Here is a 25,910-nt window from a genome sequence, read left to right on the forward strand (position 1 = left end):
AATAATGTCTTACTTTAATATACTTAGCAATAGCGGGCCGTCCACGAATTTTGCTTGATTATGCATCTCCATCGTTTTTGATGATAGGAAAAAAATAAAAACAAATTCTTTTTTCTCGTTTTACCTATTTTTCAGATATTCTGATAACAAAAAAAATGGTGTGACTCATTCCAATGTGCAAAGTGATAAATACTTCTCAATATCACTTAGGATAATCAATAAGGACTTATCATATCTTGTTAGTAATATTGATAAGGAATATGTTTGAGTGTATTTAACTTACAATAACAATTCTCAACTACCCTGAGTAGGTAAAGGTAGCCGCGGTCAGCGCAGCAAGAAAATATTCAATTATATAAGCAGTGGTCGCTACTTTGGTAACATTGGAAATATTGAAAAAATAATACGCCAACAATTTTAACCGTACATGGATATATTATAACGTGAACAAATAGTAAAATAAACTTAAGTTACATATTTTCTTGTTTGAAAATGGGTAAGTTTGTCATTACAGAATTTCTTTCATATATCTCCTAAACTCATCTCATCTCTTATATACTTTAAACAAATAAATACTCAAATTTCGAACTAAGTGTTTATAATCTATACTAATATAATAAAGCGGAAGAGTTTGTTTGTTTGTTTGTTTGTTTGTTTGAACGCTAAGATCTCTGGATCTACTGGATCGATTTACTTTGTTTTTGTTTTGTATGAAAGCTGCATTCTTCAGAAGTGCTATAGGCTATATAATATTACATTACACATGTATACTAATGAATTAAAATACTTTCTAATTTGTCGTCGCTACGCGACCGCGTTCGCTACCGCGTCATTTTGATATTCATCCTTATGAAAATAAATATAATATAATAGTCACTTTTAGCATTTCATCTAGATTGAAATTATATTTGTATAGAAATTATATTCTCATATTTCAAGCAGGCGTAGCCGCGTCCGGGTCCGCTAGTATAACATATTAAACACCCGTGTAATTATAGGTAAGTATTCAAATAAAATAAAATCTTATTAAATAAATCATTTAATTATTAATGTGTTTATTTAATTTTAATATTTTACTAATATTTGCATGTCAAATTTTTCCTCCCTTTAAAGCAATTTTTTTTAGGATTTAATCACGAATCTATAAATCGAATCTGAATATATATTTTTGTAATATATATTTTTTCCTAAATTAGTACTACCCTTAGATGCTAGGATGCAGAAAGGATGCAGGTTGTTTTTGACTGGCATAAAAATAATAAAAGAAATAGTCTAAACAAAATATTTTTACTAGTACATGAACATTATTTAATGTACATATGAACATTGTCCTCTGATTGTGGATTAGCAAGCACCTTGCAAAATAAATACACGTGATATCTTATTAAGCCCCACTCCTCTGGTGATCGTGATCGTGATTTTTACCAAAACACCGCATCCCACTCCCCCTCCCCCCACTCCCCCTCAAGCTCACATGATTTATGACGGACACCTAAACGGACAATCTTGGAAAATACGGAATTGTTTTATTTATTTATTTATTACATAGGCCGCTAACAGGACATACTCCGTTACAAATAATTTAAAATAATACCAATATACATTATATACTAAATGATGCCCTAATTAAAAACAACATTGCATTTTAAGAATTCCAACATTTATTACAATTTAATACATATAGTTTAGAAAAAAAAATAAGTAACAATATTACAGATATGAGGGTCTTGAAATCCAGAATGAATAGGTATCTGCTAGGCAAGCGTGCCATACCGTAGAATGAAATACTCCTCGTAATCAAAGCTCACCAGACTTGATGCGGTCAAACGCCAGCCTATTCAACATAAAAAAAAAGACTAAAGACAAAGTAACAATACAAAATTAAATTTGAAACATTTTTACCGCAATTTCTACGTGAAATTGACCAAAAGATGATTAAAAGAATATTTAATACAAAAATCCCCATTGCAATAAAAACCTACAGGAGGCTTTGATTACGATGAGTATTTCATATGATATGAATGTATAATGAATAAAGTGTGAATGTAGCGGATTAATTTAGGACGCTGATATAGCGTGTTTACAATTAATATTTATAAATAACTAGCGGCCCGCTCGCGGTTACACTCGCGTGAACTATGTTATTATTAATTTCTGTCTCCATGACTACGTCCTAGTGACATCTATGCAAAATTTGAGACTTCTAGCATTTGTAGTAACGAAGTTTCATACAAACTTGCGACCCCAAAAACAACCCCTTAGAAGTTGAATATTGCAAATTCCCGTCTTAGCGAGCTATCAGTAACTGCTATGCAAAATTTGAGAGTCCTAGCACTTGTAGTCTCTGAGATTTCGTGATGAGTGAGTGACCTTTCGATTTTATATATATAGATATTGAGAGGCCGTCGTGGTACAGCGGCAGAAAGGTGTCAGTGTAATGCGACGGTTGTGGGTTCGATTCCCACGCGAGGAAGTGAAAAATATTTATTTACATTTATATTTCCAATTCTTCGCTCTTGAGTCGAGGCAAAGCGCAACGTTGAGTTCTGCCACTCCGCACGCAATGCTTCCAGAATTCGGCAGAAAGTGGGGAACAGAGTGTTTTATCACTAGGTTTACTCTGTGCGGGATACTACACTTACCTTCACTACCTTTGATTGATTCGCCTTAAAAACGTTATTTATTCTGTAGTACAAAAGACTACTTAAATTTAGAGCATAAATTTTTTCTATGTGTTCACACATAGAACTCCGATTTTATCGGAGAACGCCGAGACCGTCGTAACTCAAGAACGCCGTATTTCTTGACATTTAACTTGCCTCTCGTTTCACATTTATGTTTATGAATGGGATATCATCACTTTTTGTATAAAAAATATTACTATTAATCGTTAATACTTTGTTATTGTTAACAAAGCAAGATTATATTTTTTCGGTTGTCATATTATTATTATTTCCTTTTTTTGTTCCTTCACGCGGTATTCTGCTCATATTAGAGTAGACAGAGAGAACCTGGAAACTTTAACGCCGAATTAAATATAGATTAGAAATAATTATTCACGTGACATTAGTTTTAATAACTAACTATCTATATACATATAATGTGACAACCACCCCCAGAATTTCTCCGCTAAATGAAAAAAAAATCATAAATATATTTAATAAATATTCGTTTAGATCAAGCGTGCGAAGCCGCCCAGGTCCGCTAGGTAAATATAAAATACTAGCGGACGCGCGCAGCTTCGCATGCTTATTGCTTAAAGGGGTGAATTCTAATAAACCACGAATCACGTATTCAATGAAAGATTTTTAAGAGTCTCAATTTCAAGTTTTATAAAAATCAGTGGCGATTTAAAGATTTTTCCATATAAACTTTCAACTGCAACAAGGGCATGAATTAAAATGAACCACGGTTCATGTATTTAATGAAATACTTTTAAGAGTCTAAGTTTTAAATTTTATAAAAATCGGAGGCGATTTAAAGATTTTTCCATACAAACTTTCAACCTTTTATTGACACCCTTAGGGGGTAAATTCAAAAAAACCGTGAAACACATGTCGAATTAAATATTTTTAAGAGTCTAAATTTAAAATTTTATAAAAATCGGTGCCGATTAAAATATTTTTCCATATAAACTTTCAACCCCTATTTCACCCCTTTAGGGTTAAAATTTTTCAAAATCTCTTCTTAGTGGATGTCCAGATTACAAAAGTAAACGTCTGCCCAAATTTCATGTTTCTACCATCAGCGGTTAAGGCTGTGCGTGCGTCTTCGAAAGGACTTGTCCTCACTGACTGAGGTAGTCAGTGAGGACAAGTCCTTTTATATATATAGACTAGCGGACGCGCGCAGCTTCGCTTACGTATTTAGGGGTGAATTCTAATAAACCATGAAACATGTGTTCAATGAAATATTTTTAAGAGTCTAAATTTAAAATTTTATAAAAATCAGTGGCGATTTAAGAATTTTTCCATACAAACTTTCAACCCCTTATTTGCACCCTTATGGAAAGAATTCTAGAAAACCATGAAACACGTATTCAATTAAATACTTTTAAGAGTCTGAATTTCAAATTTCATTAAAATCAGTGCCTATTTAAAAAAAAATCCATACAAACTTTCAACCCCTATTTCACCCCTTTAGGGCAAAAATTTTTCAAAATCCCTTCTTAGTGGATGTCCAGAATACGAAAGTAAACATCTGTCCAAATTTCACGTTTCTACCATCAGCAGTTACGGCTGTGCGTGCGTCTTACCTCAGTCAGTGAGGACAAGTCCTTTTATATATATAGATTACAATAATAGAATAAATGAATATAGAGAAACATTTTTAAATTAATTTTATTTATTAAATCAATATATATTTTTTCTTTTATAACATTTATATCTTACAAAGCGTCGTAATCAAAGACATGCATATAATGAATAAGTTTTTGATGAACCATGGTCTTAGCGTCAATTCCCCAAACAAAATCAACATGACTGAACGTCTTTTGTTGCACTAAGATTTTTCCAACAGGATTTCCTAATTCGTTAAATAATCTGTCAACGTCGATAACGTCCGCCAACGGGTCACTTTGGGAATAATGAAGGAACACGGGGGCTGAAATCTTGGACAGGTCATAGCGTGGTGGTCGGATGCTGCCATACTTTCCTAAATTACCCAGAGCACCGTAATCATACCGTCGAAATTCTTTATCCTCGATACTTTGACCGTAATGGGCGAGCTGCTTCAACGATATTCCGGCTGGAGCATGGCCCGTTATTATTGGTAATATGGTCTGTGAAAATATATTAATAAATATGGATTAGTAACACATTATTTAAAATAATTACTGATGGCTGGAAAGTTTAATAATAATAATATTTAAATTAATTTATATTTATTAATTTAAATTGCAACAAAATATACGTACATATAGAGTAATAAGTATAAGTCAATAACTGTCAACATATTGCACCTAATTAAACTTACAGCATTATGTTGATCAGGATTAAATCCAGTAAAATAATAAAGGACATTGCTACAAATGGGCTGCACTATACTCCCATCTTTGCAAGCCACCATACCCATCTTCGTCCAAAAATTACTGCGAGGCAAGAATTCACCAAACCCGACTAATGAGGATAGTACCTGAAACGATAAATAGGCCTTTATATATAAATATTGTCATCTTTTCATTTCGGTCATCTTTTTTATTAAAAAAGCAATGCTTTTTCCCAAATTAAATAAATAATATTACAAGCAATAATATGTGTAATCTTAAAAATAATATAAAATAAATTAACGAAAATCATTACCAATATATCATGCGCGTAAGGTGCAAGAGCCAAAAATAGAGGATTTCTAGAATGTCCCATATAAGCCACAGGTGCCATAGCGTGCATTGAAATAATTTTATCATTGTATTCTGGTCGAAGTGAACCCATCACAAAGAAAGTTGTAGTTCCTTGTGATAATCCAATGTAGTGTAAACGTGATTTCCCAGTTTGTTCGAGAACATAATCTATCATTGCAGGTAAATCAAACTTTCCTATTTCCTCCCACGAGAAATCCCAAAATTTTGATCCGGATCGTGAGTCCGGACTTAAGGTCGTATGTCTGCGTGAATAATAATTTCCACGGGCGTTTCCTAACCAAACGTCGAACCCTTCTTCTGCCAAAGTATATGCTGAAAAAAAATAAAGAAGAATTAGAACATAAAAGACCAAGGTTGTGGCAAAGGAAGTTACTATATTATATTGAACTTTTTACTTTAATTTAAAATATTTAATTAATAATAGTAAAATACATCTTAATATGTTCGACATATTTACAAAATTAATTTGTATCATAAATTACCTAAACCAGTTCCAGGTCCTGGAATGATATTTTCAGATGAAGAAGATAACAACCCATGCATAAGAAATGCAACAGGTCTGTCACTGGGTACATTAAACGAGTCACGACCGTGAGGAATTCGATGCACTCCCAATATGTAGCCATCTTCAGTGGTTACTGAATGTTCTTCAAATGGATAATTATATTTTCTTACTAAATCTGGCTGAAAAATAAAAAATACACAAGTACAGTACATACCTTTTAGGTTTTAAGATATTATATATAAACAGACAAAAAACTTACTACGTCTAATAATGCATCTTCTATTATACTATCGGAAATGCGACTGCCAAATGCATTTTTCCGGAGCAACTCTTCAACGTAGTCAGCGTTAGGGGAGCGCCCACTTGCCGCTAGGACGACACAGTTAGTTAACAACAATGTTACCACGAACATTTTTGTCGTCTCTGATTATTTCACATCCGGCGACTTATTTTATAACAATATCTATGATAATATAAAGTCGTATCAACTCATTGTTGTTTACAACATGTGCCTGATAATTAATTATATGTAATTATCATTTTTATTAAATACCAAAAGAGATTAGGTAAACTAATCGCCCCTCTTAACTTTTATTTTGTCACGTTGATATGTATTTAATTTTTTTATTATTTTTAATTTTGATCTTACATGGTATTGTTTTTTTTTTAGTGAAAATAGGACAAGGCAAACGAGCGTTCTTGTCACCTAATGATAATCACCGTCGCCCACGACCCCGTGCAGCACTAGAGGAACTACAGGTGCGTTGCCGGCCTTTGAGGTGGAGATAGACGCGCTTTTTGATGGTACCCATATCGTACCGACCTGGAAACACTGCCGCGGGTAGGCCATTCCTCAGTTCGGTGGCGCGTGCAAGAAATTTCTACGAAACCGCACAGTAGTGGAGTGCCACATATCCAGGTGGTGTGGATGGTATTTAAGTTTATGACGTACTGTGCGGTTGGAAAATTTGGCGGTAGTGTTACCTCGGTGGTCGAACAGTTCCTCAGAACACTCACCATGATAAATGCGATAGAGAACGCACAGCGAGGAGACGTCTCTACGCAGACCCAAAGTGTCAAGCCTTTCACAGCTCATTGGGTCCTTAATGATTCGAACGGCTCTACGTTGTATGCGATCAAATGGGTCAAGCTGATACTGAGATGCACCAACCCCGAGATGAGAACACTCCATATGAGGCCGAACCCTATATTGTTGCCTCGTAATATCTTCAAAATTGACGTAAAGGGAGACTTGGTATCTTCATATCAGATTCTCTCTACCTACTCTGCTACATTTAACATCTGATCTAAAGCCTGATAACTGTTTATATATAATTATTATCTTATTATAGGTATTATATTCATCTCTCATGTAAGTAGGTATATTTCTTTCTTTTTGCTATCGAGTTCTTAATTAATGGGCCATTCATTTTTTAACCGACTTCTGTAAGAAAAGGAGGTTATCAATTCGACTGTATGTTTTTTTTGCGTAAAAGTTGCTCTCTCTTATATTAATTGAAGTATCAACTAGAAAATATTATGTTAAAGTTATTTACAATAATTATTTCAATATCTATGGTAACTCGTTACATTCTTGGTAACGCATTTGTTTTTGATGTTCTTACAAAATAGAACATACTTATGTTCTATTTTGTAACATCGTTTAGGACAAAATGTTCAATAGTCAGTGCAGTGCAAAATTTGTGTGCAATAGTCCTCACGCGAAGACAATTGGGTACAATTTAATAAAAATACAAAAAACCTTTGTTGTCCTATTATTATGCGACTTTTTCTTGATCACAAACTTATCAAATATTTAATTTTTTATCAATGAAAAACAAAAAAGCACATGACGTGAGCAACTACCTCACTTTCCCTGATATAAGTAGTTAATCCTTACCTTTATAATATATATGTAGGTATAATTAATAATAATCTTCTATTAGTATTTTATCTCTTAATTAACAATACTACTTATTAAAAAAAAAATCGTATTATCATGTAGGTATTAAACATATTATTCAATGCATCACTCTATCTCATACGATATGAAATCACAGGAAAACAATTGAAATTATTTAAGGTCATTTATAATTTGTTTTGTTACAATAGGCCAGTTAAAGAGCCGGTCGTAGCGCAGGGGCGCTAACTATGACTGTAAGCTCGACTGTTTGTGGATTCGATCCCCACTCTAGGATATGAAATAATTATTTTAATTTATATTTTCATTCCTTAGCTGTGGTGTGGAGGCAAATCGCGGCGTTAAGTTCCACCAGTCAAACCGTTATGCCTTCAGAATTTGGCAGAGAATGGGGAACGGAGTGTCTTATAAATAGGTTCCCTCTGCCTACCCTGCTGTGTGCCGGATACAACGTGAACCTGATGTGATTTGATTTTTTTGTTTTTTTTGTTACAATATAAAATAAAACTTTAATTACCACTAAATCAGCTTCACGCTCACAGCATTAGTAAGTGAGAGAGTAATAGAAATACGGAGGGAGGAATATAGGCAACCCTTAGCTACATTAAACTTTATCGATCAATTTCTATTACTTCGGCTTGTGAAATTCGTCAGATTATATATTTTTCGTAATTACTGAATTCCCTCCAAAATAAAAAAAAATTTTTTTTTACTATTTTGTAGTCCACCCCCTTCTTTACGACACTCTCAAATTGTCAGATTAGTGGAATATACACAATTTAGAATGTAACTAACTCTACCTTAATCTGACGCGCTCGAGAATTTCGAATGATTATTTTTTTTACAAATGTGATCCTTCATCCTAGACGGGCGGCCATATATATGGGGCTCATATTTGGTGGAAGTACGTAACCGAGTACAGCGAATCCCTAATATCTTAATCTACCACGCTCGAGTAAATCCCGCAAGTCCCCTCTTCGCCGCCACTATAACATAAGCTGGGTATATGTTATAAAGATTTTAACTGCCTTTTTAAGAGCTTGATGAATAGTGTAAAACAAACTCTTCTGTTTTATGACATTAGAATAGATATAAAAAAAATAAAACTTATTAGAATAGAGTTGATAAAAATAAAACAATTTTTATACAAATTTGTTTATTAAATGCTATAATGAGTAAAAATATGTTTGATTAATGAATAAATTAAGCTAAAATAATGACAGAAAAATTATAACAGAATAAAATTAAGCTAAGTATGTTATTGAATATTTAAAAAAAAAGCTTCCAGTGTTTTTCTAATGAAACATGACTTTATAGAAATTTCCGTGAATTATAAATTACAATGGAAATCAGATCAGAGATTGTATTGAATCATTTAAGGCACTGATTGATTTGGGAGGTATAATATATTTTTGAGAGGTATAATATATTTTAAATAACATTTATTTTATTTATTTCCAATTAACTATAAATGCTTCATTAATAACATATTTTTTGTATCAATACAATATTAATGTAGATGACATTATTGCTTTTGAACACATCTCTTTAGGCTTTTTATATGAACCACAATTTATTACTATAAAGATATGCTTCAATAGACAAGATGGCTTAAATTAAATATAATAAATCAATTTGCTCATGTCTATGAGTAATATTGGAAAGTAATTGTTTAAATACTACAAATCATCATCGTCGGAATCAAGAGCAGCCCTTCTCCTGTCAAATTTAACAGTACTAGTTGACTTAGGCATTTGTTGGTTAACAGATTCAAGAAGTTGTATCAATTCTTTTTCAGATATTCTTGTATTTAACTGTCCCATTTGAGCCATTCTACAGATCATGTTTTCAACCATTGCACCTTTTTCTGGTTTGCTCAATTTTATAGTATTCACTGTAAGCAAGAAAAAATAAAACATTTAAAGAATATTTAAATGAGATGGAATATAACAATTTTAAATTAGGCAGAAAACTAAGTCTATAGTAAAGCAACTGACTATAAACATGATGATTGTGGGTTCAATATCTGCCTGAGAATGAATTATTTTCAAATTCCTTACTCTGTAACAAGACAAAGAGCAATGTTGAATTACAACAATTAACAATTGTTTGTGAAATTGAATCCAAGGTAAAATATATAGTATAATAAGAAATATTAAGAAACAAAATTACATCGAGCTCTAGCGTCCTGACTGAGAGCTTGAGAAAGAATCGAATGTTTAGCTTCTTCCATAGCTTGCATTCTTTCTTCCTGTGCTTTAGCTTGATTTGGATCTCCTCCCTGTAATAATATATTTGTTAATATAAAATTTAAGTATAAACAAAACACAAAATCGAATATTTAACTTGAAAGACATTATATTTTTTATAATAAAAATGATAAAAATATCATATGTAGCATTTCGAATATGGCCTATTATTAGATATAACCTCAATAAACTACAATATAATCTTACCCCATGTTGTGCCTGTAATTGTGCCAAACGTTGTTGTCTAATCTTTTCCAATTCAGGATCATCCATTTTGATTTATTTGTTATTTATTCAGTGAAATTGAAAGAATACAAATCTAATGTTTGCTAAACTATAAAATAAAATGCTGTCATAAGCAGGTTTTGAATGTCAAAGTCAAATAGAAATAACTTATCTGTTGCTTCTTATTTTATGGCATTTAGGCGTGTCAGTTAAGCAAAGTTCGCTAAGAAGTATACCTTCGAAATAACTTGTTTTTAGTTTATGGTAATCACAGACTTCATAGATGTTTTATTTTGTTTTTAACAGCTTATTATATTACATAATTTTAGTATTTTATTGAAATTCTTAAATTGTAAGTTGTTTGATAAATGCAAACGACGTTTATTACTATTTATTGTTTTGCTTGGTTAAGTCAGGCCCTAAGGACAAAGAACTCTGATTTGATTTAAAACAAAATTCAATTCTTGCAAATCGGCCATATATCAACATTACTTTATATAACACAATAATTATGAAAAAATAATAACGCAGATTATTTTGTTTAAAACTTGCATATATTCACAAACAAATATTTGTACGCAACATGCATTGTATTGTATGCATAAGTATATTATAGTGTATTAACTATGTAAACTTTCATGCCATTGTAATGTTTGATATTCAATTTTTCCAAAAGTATTAAGAAAAGCAAGTACTGCTAATTTGTTTACAGCCACGGATAATCTTCCAAAAGCTACTAGGTTTGTTGGTCGAAAGATAGTATCCTGATCCACACATTTCAGCATATACATTGCATGGAACTTTACAGGATCTCCTAAAAAATCAAATATTGTCAAGATTACACTCCAAATAAAAGCATAACAACTTTTATGACTATTAGCCTTTTTAATTGTGTCTGACAAAATCTATATTTATTATAAAGTTGTATAATTACCTGGATATACAAGAAAGTCTGCTCCAAATTTTGAACCACTAGTTATATAGTGACCCTTTTCCCATAAATCTTTAAAAACATTATAACGAAGTGAGCCTTTTTTGTCTAAAATAGGAGGAATTAAAACATCCACAGACACTTTTTTAGATTCTGAAAATAAAAATAAAGAAAATTATTCAGTTTGTAGAACTTTGGAATGATGGGAAGTGTTCTAACCTCCCACTGTTAAGACACTCCATTCCTCATTTTGGGTATAATTTTTGAGACCTTGCATGTCAACTTATTCCTTAATACTAAAGTATAGTTTACCTGTATTTATATAATGTTCCGTTGGCAGATGTACTAAAACATGAGTAGGAGCCAAACTTGGTACTTTGGCTATTTCTTCTTGTAATAAAGTTTCTCTGCTGAGATTTACATCTACATAAAAAATATTTGGGTGTATATTATAGTTTCTTTTAGTTTTAAAGTAAAAGGAAGAAAATAAACAATTATATTCTTACTTAATATTCCTTTGGATATCAATTTTTGTTTTTTCCCTGCAAGAATAATATCTATTTTTTGTGATAATTGATCTATCTTTCTCTTCCGCAATGCTTCCGATTGTTCTTCTATTACTCTGAAAAATCATGTCATCATTTAATGTAAAAAATATTAAAAATAACATCATTATTCTTTTCTAAACTATAATTACTGTCTCTTTCTTCTAATTAAACTTGCCTTTTATTAACTCCTTCTATTTCTTGTCTTTGTTCTTCAGAAAGATTGCTATTTATGTTTGGTAGTTCTATTAGCTCACAAATTCCATTTTTTACGAGTAAAAGTGCTTCTTCCGACATCAAAGCCATAGGTAAACCTACATAATATGATGTATATAATAGATCCTTCTATATATATAGATATTCAAATAAATGTATGTGTAGTAAAACATAAAACACTGTACCTTGAAAATCATTCTGTCGCGGGAATGCAGGTACGGTACCAATTAGGGAACCACATATCCTTTGCTGTGTTCTAAGAGTTTGCCAATCTTTTACAAAACAAGAAATACACAATGACGTTACATATTTACTAGTTTCAAACTTTAATGATATGTTTATTAGTTACCTTCAGAATTCCAAACATATGCAACTCCCTTACATACGTATAAATTTATCATATTGCAAAGTGAAGTGATTAGAGCTAAAAATATTTATATTTATTAATGAGGTTAAACATTATATTTGTATTCATTTACAATCTTTACCAAATCCAAGACTAAGGATTTGATGTGGATTCACCAGGTGAGTTTTGAAGATTGAATTTTTTTATAATTTAAATTTATGAATTTTATAGTTATCTTGTTTGTCAACAGTCAACATAGGGATGTCGGATGATCATCGATTTTAGATGATAGATAGTGTTGACTGCCAACACTACTTGTTATATATAAAATTTCGTAAATAGTATATTAAAATTATTTTTTATTAATGTACAATAATAATATAAGGTATTCCGTATACGGTAATGGTAGGAAAAAAAATCTTATTTATTTGGTACACTCAGTAAAAAGTATAAGTTTAGAAATTAATAATAATTTTTTAAGATCTTTACACGCAATTCTAAAGATTCGGTACACACTACACACTAAAACAACTACTAGTTACCATACAGACTAGTGATACTAGAGAAATTTGCTAGTCCCAGATTCCCGGTGGCAGGCTCTAGCCTCTGCCTCTACCGATTGTGGACATATTGACATTTGGTATGGCATTGACATTGTCAAAAGCAAGTGAGTAAATGTGTTCTGTGGTCAAAAGACAGCTGTTTTATTGTAAACACTAAACAATAAATGAAACTTATTTGCTATACTTATATATAAAAAAATTGCAACCTTCATCAACATTGAGAAGTCAAATAGATATCTATAGATTATCATGAAATTTAGTTACACATTGTAACTTTAAAATAAACATACTGTTACATAACTTTTAAAATAATGGCATCTAAAAAAGTTTTAATTGGTAAGTTTAATAATAAATAATATATTTTTTTCATTTGTACAGTACAGTTATTACATTTTATTCTGCTTTACGTTTAAATAGGTGGCGGAACCGGTTTTGTTGGCACACGTTTAAGTAAGCTCCTCAGATCCAGTAATTATAATATAATAAATGTCTCCCGAATGCCAGCTGCAAATAACATTTCATGGACCACAATAGAAAGTTCTGGTGTACCTCCAAATACAACTGCTGTTGTGAATCTTGCTGGACAACAGTTTATGGATTTTACAAAATCTTGGACTCCAGGGTCAGTAGAAAAGCATACTAAATGTAACTTGAAATTGCAAAACTTGTAAAAGTATGAAAGTACCATATGAATATTTTAACAATCATTTAAAAAAACTATATGGAACATTTTTAAAAATATTATTTTTATATAAATAAAACTCAGTTACAGAAAAAAATAAAGTCCTCTACATGCAACAATGAATGGTTAAATTAATAGTAGCTTAACAAAAGAAGTTTCTCAGATACATAAAGACAAATCTGGAGACTTCTGTTATTTATCATTGCCTTCTCTGTGTGCAAAAATATGTGCACAATATGTCAAGATAATAAGTAGCTTCTAATATTTCAGATTTAAACAAAATGTTAGAAACTCTCGTGTATATACAACAAAAGCATTAGCTGGAGCTATAAATAAGAGTCAAGATAAACCAAAAGTATTTGTTCTTATCACTGGTGTTGGTGCATATGAACCATCTGAATGTAATAAGTATGATGAGTCAAGTCCCACTACTGGAAATGATTTTTTCTCAAGACTACTTGTTGAGTGGGAGAAGGCAGCTAAAGTTGATCCACCTGTGAGGCTTGTGAGTGAAATACAATATAAGTGAAGCTAAATAAAATTATCATGTAAAAACAATGACTTTATTCAGCACCTGCACTTAAATATGATGGTTTAGGGTTCAATCACCATCTAGAGGAATATAATTTTCATTCACCTAGTATTAAGACACTGCATTCCCTACAGCATTCACATGTCCCAGTTTTCGAGACATTGCACAATGAGTAGAGGTAGTGAATGCCACACTATATGTTACCAGAGACTAATGAAATAAAAATACTTTATTGCCCCAACCAAATAAAACCCACAAGCAAGGTGTATAGAATCAAATGCTATCACAATCCATGTATGTTGACCCTAAAGCAAGCTCAAATAGTTTTGTTTTATATGTTTTAGATATGTATTAAATTGTAATATCTGACTTATAATATGTTAAAAAGTTATTTTACTATTTAAGGTCATTATTAGATCAGGTGTCGTGTTGGGCCGAGAAGGTGGTATGATCAAAAACATGATATTACCTTTTTATTTTGGTCTTGGTGGACCTATTTCTTCAGGAAAACAATTCTTGCCATGGATCCATATTGATGATCTCACTAGGTTAATTCATTTTGCTATTGAAAATCAGGAAGTAAAGGGAATATTGAATGGTGTTGCACCACAAATTATCACAAATGCAGATTTTACAAAGGTATTTTATTAATTAACCTACATATATTTGAGTCACATAATAAGTAAATAAGTTAAACTATTTTTAACTAATTTACTACATTTCCCTACTATCCAACTTAAATAAGCTATTAGAATCCATTGTGTGGAAGCGTGGAGGTTAGAGGTTTTACTTACACTCTGGGCCATGATTAATGTTGTATTACCAGTAACAAGACGATGCTTGGCGTTGAGTTCCACCACTCTACACAATGCCTCGATAATTGGATGGAAACAACTTTCCGCAATGAAACTCTGTTTTGAGCAAGATATAGCTTGAAGCTAAAAATAGAACTACACTTATATGTTTATTTGTTACATAATTTTAATTGATATATAACATAGATTGAGCTTGAACATTCAAGCTATGATTTATTTTCTAGAGATCTATGTAATATTTCTAAAGTAGTACCTACTCAAAATAGAGTGCTATTTTTTTATACATTTGTATTTGCTAAATAGAGAGAGAAATCTTTATAATATCCTGCAATAATATGTGTTACCATAGCAATGTGATTTCGTAGGTGAACACCTGCTATTCAAAAGGTATAATTTATTTTATTATATTTTTTTAGGCATTTGCTAAGGCTCTATCAAGACCAGCAGTTTTTCCGGTACCTGAGTTTGCACTAAATTTTCTACTGAATGAAGAGAGAGCAATGATGTTAACTAAAGGGCAACATGTTACACCAAAGAGAACTTTAGAATATGGATTTGAATACAAATACCCAGACATAGACGCGGCCTGTGCTGAATGTGCACATTTATTTCCGAACAAATAATTTAGATTTTAAGAGTACAAACAAAATATTTATAAACGAAAAATAAATAGATTAATTATAAGAAAAGATCTCCTTATATTTATTAATGATAATTAAATAAAAAATATTAATTTTATGTAGATTGAACGAGGCTGTCGTGGCGCGGTGGGACTTTTGAAGATTTAAAAAGAACTTATTAGAATTAGAGAGAAATTAATGTCAAGACACTGGTTTCTCTCTGCCTACCCTGCTAAAAAGCGTGAAGTTTCTTTATATAAAGATCAATTTACGTGTGCAATTCTAGTTATTATATATCAAATGAAAAAACAATATCATCACAACATTGTTACAAATTAAAATGAAATAGAAAAAAAATAACTATAAAATTTAAGAAGAAATAAGAGTTGTTTCTATTTGTAGTTGTAGTTGTAGTCTTTTTGTCTTAATCTAAGATATAAAACTAGTCTCGAAAACCGAAACTGCATATTAATTAATACTCATACTAGAGTATATGAACTCAAATAGAAAAGCTAAAATGCTTTTTTTTATAATTCTTGTAGTTATGACTTAGATTCATGTTACAACATTCATTTAACAACGTAGCGAAGCCTTGTAGGACGTAAGTACTTTACAGGTTAAAATTAAATAAATATATTATAAACTGTTGGTGTTTTATATTTCTTCTTAATTACAACTTATTTATGTTGTTAGCGTCTCTGTAAGGACATTTTTTGTAAATTTCCACTACCCAAAGATAAATGCTTTAAGAATCATCATTTGGCAAGACAGAATGCTGTTTATTAAATTATTTATTTACTAATCAAAGTTAAGTATTTCTTCTAATAACTTTTTTTTTGTTATAATTTTAATTTGTATTTCTTTATTTTTATTTCTATCACTTTTCTAATATCACTTTGAAAAAACGACCGAAGGGCCGTCGTGGTGCATGGCACAAGGGTGCGACTGTAACGCGTCGGTTGCGGGTTGCGACATGTTGGGAATGAAGTATTATTTATTAATATTTTCACTTCTTCACCAAAAGCCCGGCGTTGAGTTTCGCCACTCAACACGGAATGTCTCGACAAATTCGGCATAAAGGGAACGTAGTTTCTTTTAGCAGTAGATTCCCTCTGCCTACCCTGCTACTTGCGGATGTGAAGACGTGACTACGAATGTGAAGAATTTGCAACCGTCATTGCGGTCAATGACTCAATCTCGCAATTTTGCATTATTTATAATATTATTTTATTTATTTTTTTATTTTTCATTAAATGTAAATATAACAGTTAAAATTTTATTGGTAGAGATTCTCTACATTGTGAAGAAATAAGGGAATGACAATTTTAAACACCATGAATAACTTAAAATATATTTATTTTTTAATATTACTAATAACATATTTATTTGCTTAATTTCAATACATCTTCAATGTAGTGTAAATCAATAGACCTAAATTAGAATCGTAATTTAACGATCTATTGAAAACATGCAATGATTTTAAATTTTTATATTAACTTTTATAAGAATGATGGCACAATGGATTCATATCTTATCATAATAAATTTATTCGATAAAAATTCATTTCGTAAATTGACACATTCGTAAAGAACTTTGAAATGGCTCTGAGAATTTTTTAAATTAAGTTCACGCATTTTCAGACTTTAAGTGTTCTGCGAATTTGTCTACCAGTCTTGTTACGAATTTTCGAAGAATATCTTGTCTCATACGTCCCACATCTAGAACCTCTTGGTGGTTGGCTTCAGCGTCGTCGTAGCTTGTAACGCATTCGTTCGTTACCAGAGACATAGCGAAAACATTCATGTCACAGTGTCTGGCAGTGATTACCTGAAATTATCATAATCGTATAATAAGGCCGTCGCGGCGCAGCAGTATAGCGTCTGACTGTGAAAACTACGAGGGTTGAGGGTTCGATTCCTCATTTTATTAGAATAATTTTCACTTCCTCGATCAGCTAACACTCAACATATAATGTTGAAAATTGGGCGGAAAGGGGGGAACAGAGTACCATAACACTAGATTCCATGAACATATATGCCAAATATAATATGTGAAGCTATTATTAGATTTAACATAATTGATATCAATTTTAAACAAAATTTTCTCACACTCAATTTTTTTTACTTTAGTTCTAATTTACATATATGAATATGTACAATGTATATTGAGTGTCTTGTTCTAAAGATATTTGTTATTCTAAAATCTCGATAGTTTGGTATGAACACTTTATTATCTTAATCATTTTGAATATTTTATATTTTACTCTAAAATTTTATATTTAAGCTATAATCTAATTACCTCATGGACTGTGGACATTCCTACAGCATCTACGCCGACCATTTTCAACATGCTTAATTCCGCTACAGTTTCAAAGTTAGGACCTCCCAGACAGGTGTAAACGCCCTCTTTTACAATATCATCAATATTTAATTCTTTGGCAACCTGTGAATAATTAGATTTATAAAAAAAAAATCACTTTGAAAATAAAATATCAAATATCGTTTCGGATATATTTGTTTTTATCATAACTTAACTCAATAAAGATTATTAAATAACACTTCTTCGTTATTGGAAAATTAAACATAAAAATATTTTTTGGACTATTTATGTAGATATAGATAGGGACAAAATATTTAAATAACTATGTACTATGTAATATTCAATATTCAGTATTTTGTAATCCTCGACGAAAACAGAGGAAATTTTTTCGTGTTTTTGTCTGTCTGTGGCAAAAGAACTTCTAATAAAACCTATGATTTTTTTATTTGAAAGGTATATCTAAGTAGTAGGTAATCGACAATTCTAAGCCATGATTTAAGAAAATATGTTCAGCCGTTTAAAGATTATCAGCATTTTTCTAGTTGTTTGTTTATTTTATATCTGTTCGGAGGTTATTACTAATTATATTTACCTCTTTAGCAATTTTTCTGTAGTAATTATTATATGCCTTGTTCATAGGTGGGAAACGTGGTCCGAATCTTTCGTCGTTGGGTCCATGAAGGGGGTTGTTGCCAGCGAAGCCCATCATGTTAATATGATCCTTTACAATCATAATATCACCTATTTTGTAAGAAGGATTGAGACCGCCTGCCGCATTTGTTGCGAGCAAAGTTTTTACTCCAAGAAGCTTCATGACTCTCACTGGTAGACAGCACTGCAAATATATTTTTATATAAATATAAAATTCATAAAGATTCATTAAATATTATCGGAAATGCCTATCTAAATCTATGTAAAAACCTTATTATCACCTTGTTTATTGTTTTTGATAATATAAATCTTTTTTATTAGGTAGATACATGTATATTTATATCTTTTCCTTTTATAAAAAGTACATATATTATGATTTTCCATGTATTTAGTTTATTTAATAGATCAAGTACGCTGTATTACACTTATAGCAGGTTAAGACACTACGTTTCCTACTTTCTGCCAAATTTTTGAGGAATTGCTTGTTGAGTGAAGAAATTAAAATATTAATAAATAGTCGATACCCGTTAGTGGGGATCGAACCCACCACGCGTTTTCAGTCATACGTTTGAACCACTGCGCGACGGCGGCCTCAATTAAAATCTTTGATTAAAGTTAAATAACAATCATGGAAAAAATTAATAAAATAAACAATTATTTTTTATACAAAGTACATAAATATATAATATAGTTTATTTAATATATTATTATTATTGCGTGTACACAATCAAGTGTTATCTTAAAGTGTTTTACTCTACTCACTAGGAGGTTACTGATAACCTCCTGACTGGGGATCGTCAGCAACAATGACCCTTGCATCATTCTATCTAGATATTTCCATAAAATTCGCTTACACAAAAAATATTTACTATCGCATATTTTCCAAGATAGGTAAGGTAAAGATAGGTAAAGATGTAACTAAATATGTACCTACCCACCTTTTATAACGACGATAAGACAAAACTAATTTTGAAGTACCTACATAAAATAAGAGACTTGATTCTAATTGTTAGATCATAGATGCATAATAAATATGAACGAGATTCTTTGAAACGCGAACACATTTTGTTTATAGACGAGTATGTATAGAAAACTAAAATATTATCTACATAAACTAGCTACGCAATTATTATTAAATGTCCCAAACTTATGTAAATATAATGTCAATATAAATATTTTTACATAATATTCTAGATACCAGAATTATACAAGGTCGTTCCCACAGTCAACAGGGTACCTATCTTAATGTAAGTATTAATATCTATATTCTAGAATCTAGATGGTATTCGCACTTTCAACCTCTTACTTTAATTAGGCTTATACCAATGATAAGGTACCTAAGTAAGGAATTAAATTAATTATTTCTTAAGATTTTTTATAAATTATATAAAATTAAACTATTTGACATAAATTAATAGTGGGTTTTAATTATCACAAATTCACAACTTTACATTTAGTCGAAGCAAGTACCTACAGCTTACTATCTAATTTCGTTAAGTAAGAATACTAAAATATTACTTTATAATATAATCTACAAATATTTAAATACAGACAATAAAAATAGTTTTAGTATGAGCCAGACATCTACATATTACTATATTATATACGTATAATACATTTTATCTTTACATATTTTATTTTAGATCACCCATTAAATCAAGATTAATAAAAATAAAGAAATAACGGTAATAATAAAAAAATAATAGGATCATAATGATATATATTAATATAATTTAGATTAAGTCAGATAACAAAATAAGTAATTGTGCAGTACAAACGGGCGAAGCCGCTAGCTAGTCGATAGTTTATAATAACATTAATTTATGTTATGAGACGGCCTCGCCAATACGCTCAACTGGACACAACAGTCAATTTTATATTCATTTAAAAAAAATCTAAATTGAAAGGAATAAACATAGTAGTTATTGTTCTAGATGCTCTATTTATCTTCATTCCTAAAATGTTTCATAACTATTTTTACTACCGATAGGTTTCATTAATTCTTTAATGAGAAAATTATTAAAAGAAAGTTAAATATATATAATGAAAAAATATTAAACATTATGTAAGTCACAGTGTCTTATCAGTATTACTAAGTAGGAAAGTACTATCTTTTATGCAAAATGATATGAAGAAAAAACTTAAAAATGTCTGATATGTTTTTTGTTCTGTGTAATCTAATTTAGTATTGGTATTAAATAACATTTGTCGACAAAATATATTTTATAGTATTTTTTTTGTTTTACGAAATAAATGTTCAAAGACACTTTTTGTCGTTTCATCGTAATCATCATATTCGCAGTAACACTATCACGTTAGTCACGTTGCGTAGCACGTTGCAAGCTTGCAACAAACAATTTATAAACAAATTTAAACTAACTCATAGGCACTATCCATATTCATGTAGAGAATGTTTACTGTAAAAATATAATTATATAATCAAAGCGGGGTAGGCAGAGGGAACCTGCGCGTCGTCAAGACACTTCTCATTAAGACAATTCAGGAGCTTATTTTCCTCCGAATTATTGAGGCATTGTGGCTAAGTGCCAGAACTCTCCGTCATCCTTTACTACGTCCCTAGATCCAGAGTAGGATGGAAATATTAAATATTTCATTTCCTCGAGTTTACAGTCACTCGCTTGTGCCCCTGCGCCACGACTGGCCACATAAGTTTATATTAGTTTTTATATGTTACTTAAGAATTACCTTCCAAAGAGGATATCCTTCATAGTAATGGAAACGTCCCTGCATAGCGACGACCGGGATTTCTCCGAGACGACCGAATACCAATTTTCCATGATGACCTTCCACTGTACTAACTGGAAAATTTGGTATTTCTTCATATGGAATACCCTCCGATTCCGTTATGCTCTCTGCTAAGGAACCTGTAAGCAAGTCATTGTTTAAGAAATATTCATTAAGCATAGAAATAATCATTTAAAGCTATATTGATACTAAATGTGATTTAATTTAGAATCTTTCTTATGCAGCTATAAAGCTTTAAGAAGCCACAAACGAATAATAATGCAGCAATTTAAGTGATTAACATATTTCATCGTATATCGTTGGATCTTTACAACTTATCTATGAAAATGTTGATACAATTAAGCAATAAATACCCTCGTTCCAATACGAACCCAGCCCGGAGCCGCAAATCACGCCAATTATAGGTCTCACGGAAGTCCTCGCCAGGAGGAAGTTCGCAGTTTCAAGGAGCGTTTCATATGAATACCTATAAAAATGAAATAAAATACTATACATATAAAAAGCAATTGAATAAATATAGTATTTACATGTTCCATGTAATATATAAATTAATCTATAATCTTTACAATGCCATAATATTGCATTACCTACTTAGAAATGTTAATATCCGTGCATGAAACAGAACTTAGTATTTTTTTTTAAATAATAATAAATCATAATCACAGGCCAGTCTTAGCGCTCTAGCATCAAGGCAAAGGCCGACGTTGAGTTCCGCTACTCAACACTTAATGCCTGCTTCGAAAAATCAGCGGAAAGTGGATATAGAGAGCAGGTGATTTTTTTTATATTTTAAAAAATCTATACGCACAGATCGACGTCCCCTTCGTATATAATATGGATATGTCAAAATATAAGGCTTACGGGAGAAAGGAATATAAATTAATCTTGCTCTTAAAAAAATATTATAATTGTATTTTCATTTTTTAAGAGCAAAACTTTATTCTGTTTTTTGAGATGTCCGTTTATACACACATACGGCGGACCATCGCAAATAAAATGTATATATTTACGTAATATATATATGTAGATATGTTGTTTTAATAAAAGTTCCTATGTCAAAGATAATATTCAAGAATGTAATTTTCAATAAAAAATCATAGAAATACTGTTCTAATACAATTAAATGTTAAAATTAAGATAATTAATTACTACTATCATTTATGACGCGTCATTTTGATTAAAATCATGACCTATCCTGCTTTGTTGTAATTGAATGTTGATGAAGGCAATCAAGTAAAACATTACTTTGAAGGTGCATAAATACCTATAGGTTACGTACCTACAGCTAGATAGATTAGATATTTCTTAGGTCCCGCACATAGTAGGTTAGGGAGAGGGAACGTGGGAATCTAGTGTTAAGACACTTCGATACCACTAAGACACTTCTGTTCCCCACTTTCCACTTTTCTAAATTCTGGAGGCATTGCGTATTGAAAGGTGGATTTATTTGTTTTACTCAAAATGATATAGGTACAACGTTATAAGGAAAAATGTTTGTTAAAATCCAATTATGTTTTATCAACACAAAAGCAAAAAAGGCCTAAAATCACAATAAAGTTATTAATTTCGTATCGTAATTATTTATTTTTTTACTACTACGACATACAATGCTATAAGGAAATATGTTTGTTAAACACCAATTATGTTTTATCAACGCTAAACCAAAAAGTGTCTAGAATATGATTTCCAGGTGAAATTACGATAAATTTTAATTGTACTTAATTGTATCGTAAATATTTATTTATTTTTTTACTAAAAATACCATACAATATTATAAGGAAGTATGTTTTCAAACAATAATTATTATGCTTTAACAGCGCAAAACAGAAAAAATACACTAAGAAAATAGTAACAGGTACAGGAACCTATAATAACATGTATGGAGTGGACACAGCATGTGTTACTGACCGAAGCCGCTCACACAAGTTGACTCATTAGATATCCACCATATCTCTAGGTTCTTGTATGATAACAGGTTTGATCACTTAACAACCTTCACTATATATCATGATAATATTAATGATACACTTCGTGGGGGTAATGTCATTTGCTATCTTTAAAAAAAACCGCTATCGCCCTTATTAATTGCCTTTTCGTAATTAAGTTTTCGGAAATATCATAATTGTTTTAGTAACATTTACAATTTTTTAAACTCTCTTTCATTTATTGTTATTAGCTCATTTTTTAAACTTCTAAATTTTAACTTGTAAAATGTCATAGAATTTCATATTTCAAATAAGTAAATAGTGAAAAGGTAAAGAGACCGTAGCGGACAGGTGTTTCGAAACAGTTACGGGAAACATGAGAATGTAATATATGTAATAACTTTTTTGCAACCTCATTGTAGGCAGAAGGAATCTAGGAACCTAGTGTTAAACTCCGTTTTCATTAAGATTCTTTCGGTCTCTACTTTCCGTGGAACTCTTGAGACATTGCGTGTTGAGTGGCGAACTCGACGCTGCACTTTGTCTCTTTACCCTAGCAGAGGAAATCAAAGTATTGAAAATTTATTCTTCCGAGTGAGAATTGAGCCCACAACCGATGCGTTTACAGTCACACGCTTACGCCCCTCCGCCATGACGGCCTCCATTTCAATACCATTCCTTATATTAAAATATTTGTATTATTCCTATGCCTATACTATACTTCCTATGCCATCCTTATTATTAGCAAAATTTCTGTGTAATTAGTAATACTATATTATGTTTTTTTTTTCAATTATTATTTATTTTTCCATTGACAAATATAATCAGTAGGTTTTAAATTAAATATGAGGAAGTAAAATAATACTTATTGAATATAATATTCCCATTCACTATCCTTCCTCGTTAAGTCAGGACTTGAAGAATGTTGGCAATTATCTACATTATTTATAAACTTTTTAATACCATGTGTCTAATCTAAATTTTTAATTTAAAAAAAAACAACATATAATAACTTTTCAAACCTTACCTGTTTCCATTTCCATTTCCATTATCAGTTTCTACTTCTGGCAGCACCTTTTTAGCTGGTGAAGCCTGATCACTTAAAACATCAGCGTTTATTGGAGACATCACAACACAGTTTGATTGAACTAGTATAAGAAATAAGAAATAATAAAATATCGAATAAGACCTCAGTCGTCAATGGCGCGGCGTGAAATGCGAGAAAATGAACTCTCGGACAGCCTTATACTGTACTGGACGGGACCGCGAGTAATAACAAACTATTCTTGTCTAAATCACTTCTTTATATATTTTTTTGTTATCACAGTCATTATGGTGTGATATGTTTATAATCAATTTACCAAAAACAAATGAACCAACTCAATAGCCCGATTTCAATGCTTTAACTGTCGTAAAAATATTTTATTGATGTTATGAACAATATGACCGTTCATGTTGATGTAATTAGTAAATCATAATTTAATTTTATATAAATACTTTAGTTTTATTTTTTCGAAATATGAAGTTAAAATAGTTTATTTAATATTTCACAACAATTGCCATATATCGTGTAACATTTGTTCGCATCTCATTCAAGATTGTATAATATGGTATATTATAAATTTATGAATATTTTTGTTGTTATAGCGGCACACCTATTTGGGAGTTGTCCGACTGTAGATAGAAAAAAGCTTTTCATAGATATAAGTTCAAATGCCGAAAACTCGAATACCAAAGAAAGGAAATAATTTAAAAAAATGAGATGAGTGTCGAGTGTGATTATATTTTTTATATTATGTTTATTATAAAAAAAACCCGTGAACTACGAGTTGGACTCACCCACCGAGGGTTCCACACCAATTTCAAAATTGTAGGACATCGGGAAGTACAACTTGTATAAGTTGACAAACTTAAGTTTGCGGGTGCGGAACACTCATTTTGTATACTATGTAGTAATTATATACAATTATAGCTTTGTAATAGTTTTATGTGTAATATAAATATAAATTTCCATTTTTCGGTTTTTTTCCTTTATTTGTACTGTAAGTTTTTATTTCTTGAATTTCATAATTGTAGGTCTATAGGAAGTACCATTAGAGGTTCTAATTACGTGGCAAATAGAGTTTACTAACATAAATTTGCGCTAGGTTTGTATGAAATGAACTACAATTATAAGCTTATACTATTTTTATATAAATATCTATAAATTTTTACTTTACGGATTTTTTCCTTTATTTATATTGCAAGTCCTCACTTCATGCCAAATTACAAAATTGTACGTCCACGGGAAGTACTGTATAGATTTTGATTACAAGACGAATTTCGTAAAAAAAAACTCGTATTGAGTTTTGATCGTGTTGAGTTTGTTGAGCTATTAGAAGCTTGATTTTATCTGTGCTCTAAGGGACCATAGGGACCATATATAAACTGATCTTACAAGGAAAACTTTTTTTTCTTTTGAGGTACGGAACCCCAAAAATATAAATAATAAAAATTATAGACGACGTAATTATAAAAAAAATATGTTTCATTTAACGTAACGCGTCTGTTTACCATTATTATGCAATAACTAAATATTTATCTGATAAGTTTTCCGTCTTAAAATATATTGTTGTATTATATTCTTTGCTTGTTACAAGAATAAGAATATGCATTTGAATAACTTACAGCTATGGTTAAATAAAGAAACTTATACACGAATTTAGCATGTGTATAATATGCCTAAATTGTGTATATGTAA

At 30.8% G+C, this 25,910-nt stretch overlaps 5 protein-coding genes across 8 annotated transcripts; 1 reads left to right on the plus strand and 4 right to left on the minus strand.

Annotated features, from left to right (window-relative positions):
• Positions 1-292: 292 nt before the first annotated feature.
• On the plus strand, positions 293-16,155 carry LOC146537722 (epimerase family protein SDR39U1). 2 transcript variants are annotated; one of them, XM_085187902.1, is made up of 5 exons: positions 293-496; positions 13,278-13,482; positions 13,813-14,047; positions 14,480-14,713; positions 15,306-16,155. In XM_085187902.1, the coding sequence occupies exons 1-5, from the start codon at positions 493-495 to the stop codon at positions 15,510-15,512; spliced, it is 885 nt and encodes a 294-aa protein (XP_085044028.1). In that variant the 5' UTR covers positions 293-492; the 3' UTR covers positions 15,513-16,155. The 2 variants fall into 2 exon arrangements, with proteins under 2 accessions (XP_085044028.1, XP_085044027.1); XM_085187901.1 differs by lacking the exon at positions 293-496 and adding an exon at positions 12,969-13,196.
• On the minus strand, positions 4,325-6,276 carry LOC146537723 (lipase 3-like). Its single transcript, XM_085187900.1, has 5 exons — positions 6,124-6,276; positions 5,842-6,043; positions 5,301-5,671; positions 4,975-5,133; positions 4,325-4,780 (listed from the first exon to the last, which is right to left on the minus strand). Exons 1-5 carry the CDS (start codon positions 6,274-6,276, stop codon positions 4,388-4,390), a joined length of 1,278 nt encoding a protein of 425 aa, XP_085044026.1. The 3' UTR covers positions 4,325-4,387.
• Positions 8,925-10,414, minus strand: PDCD-5 (programmed cell death 5). The gene is made up of 3 exons (XM_085187905.1): positions 10,242-10,414; positions 9,958-10,066; positions 8,925-9,679 (listed from the first exon to the last, which is right to left on the minus strand). The coding sequence occupies exons 1-3, from the start codon at positions 10,305-10,307 to the stop codon at positions 9,465-9,467; spliced, it is 390 nt and encodes a 129-aa protein (XP_085044031.1). The 5' UTR covers positions 10,308-10,414; the 3' UTR covers positions 8,925-9,464.
• Positions 10,792-12,900, minus strand: Tsen34 (tRNA splicing endonuclease subunit 34). Of its 2 annotated transcripts, none has more exons than XM_085187903.1 (8): positions 12,840-12,900; positions 12,301-12,375; positions 12,137-12,223; positions 11,914-12,049; positions 11,697-11,812; positions 11,503-11,613; positions 11,194-11,343; positions 10,792-11,073 (listed from the first exon to the last, which is right to left on the minus strand). In XM_085187903.1, exons 2-8 carry the CDS (start codon positions 12,350-12,352, stop codon positions 10,880-10,882), a joined length of 846 nt encoding a protein of 281 aa, XP_085044029.1. In that variant the 5' UTR covers positions 12,353-12,375; positions 12,840-12,900; the 3' UTR covers positions 10,792-10,879. The 2 variants fall into 2 exon arrangements, with proteins under 2 accessions (XP_085044029.1, XP_085044030.1); XM_085187904.1 differs by lacking the exon at positions 12,840-12,900 and adding an exon at positions 12,787-12,803.
• Positions 16,156-16,848: 693 nt separating the features above from the next.
• Positions 16,849-24,453, minus strand: LOC146537726 (purine nucleoside phosphorylase-like). Of its 2 annotated transcripts, none has more exons than XM_085188065.1 (6): positions 24,198-24,453; positions 21,599-21,711; positions 21,186-21,364; positions 18,421-18,663; positions 17,808-17,951; positions 16,849-17,336 (listed from the first exon to the last, which is right to left on the minus strand). In XM_085188065.1, the coding sequence occupies exons 1-6, from the start codon at positions 24,296-24,298 to the stop codon at positions 17,136-17,138; spliced, it is 981 nt and encodes a 326-aa protein (XP_085044191.1). In that variant the 5' UTR covers positions 24,299-24,453; the 3' UTR covers positions 16,849-17,135. The 2 variants fall into 2 exon arrangements, with proteins under 2 accessions (XP_085044191.1, XP_085044192.1); XM_085188066.1 differs by having other exon boundaries at positions 21,617-21,711; positions 24,198-24,452.
• Between the last annotated feature and the right edge of the window lie 1,457 nt (positions 24,454-25,910).

The sequence above is a fragment of the Heliconius melpomene genome, chromosome 7 (genome assembly GCF_056956725.1).
Source record: "Heliconius melpomene rosina isolate 202511_hmr_F chromosome 7, ASM5695672v1, whole genome shotgun sequence".
Taxonomy (NCBI): Eukaryota; Metazoa; Arthropoda; class Insecta; order Lepidoptera; family Nymphalidae; genus Heliconius; species Heliconius melpomene.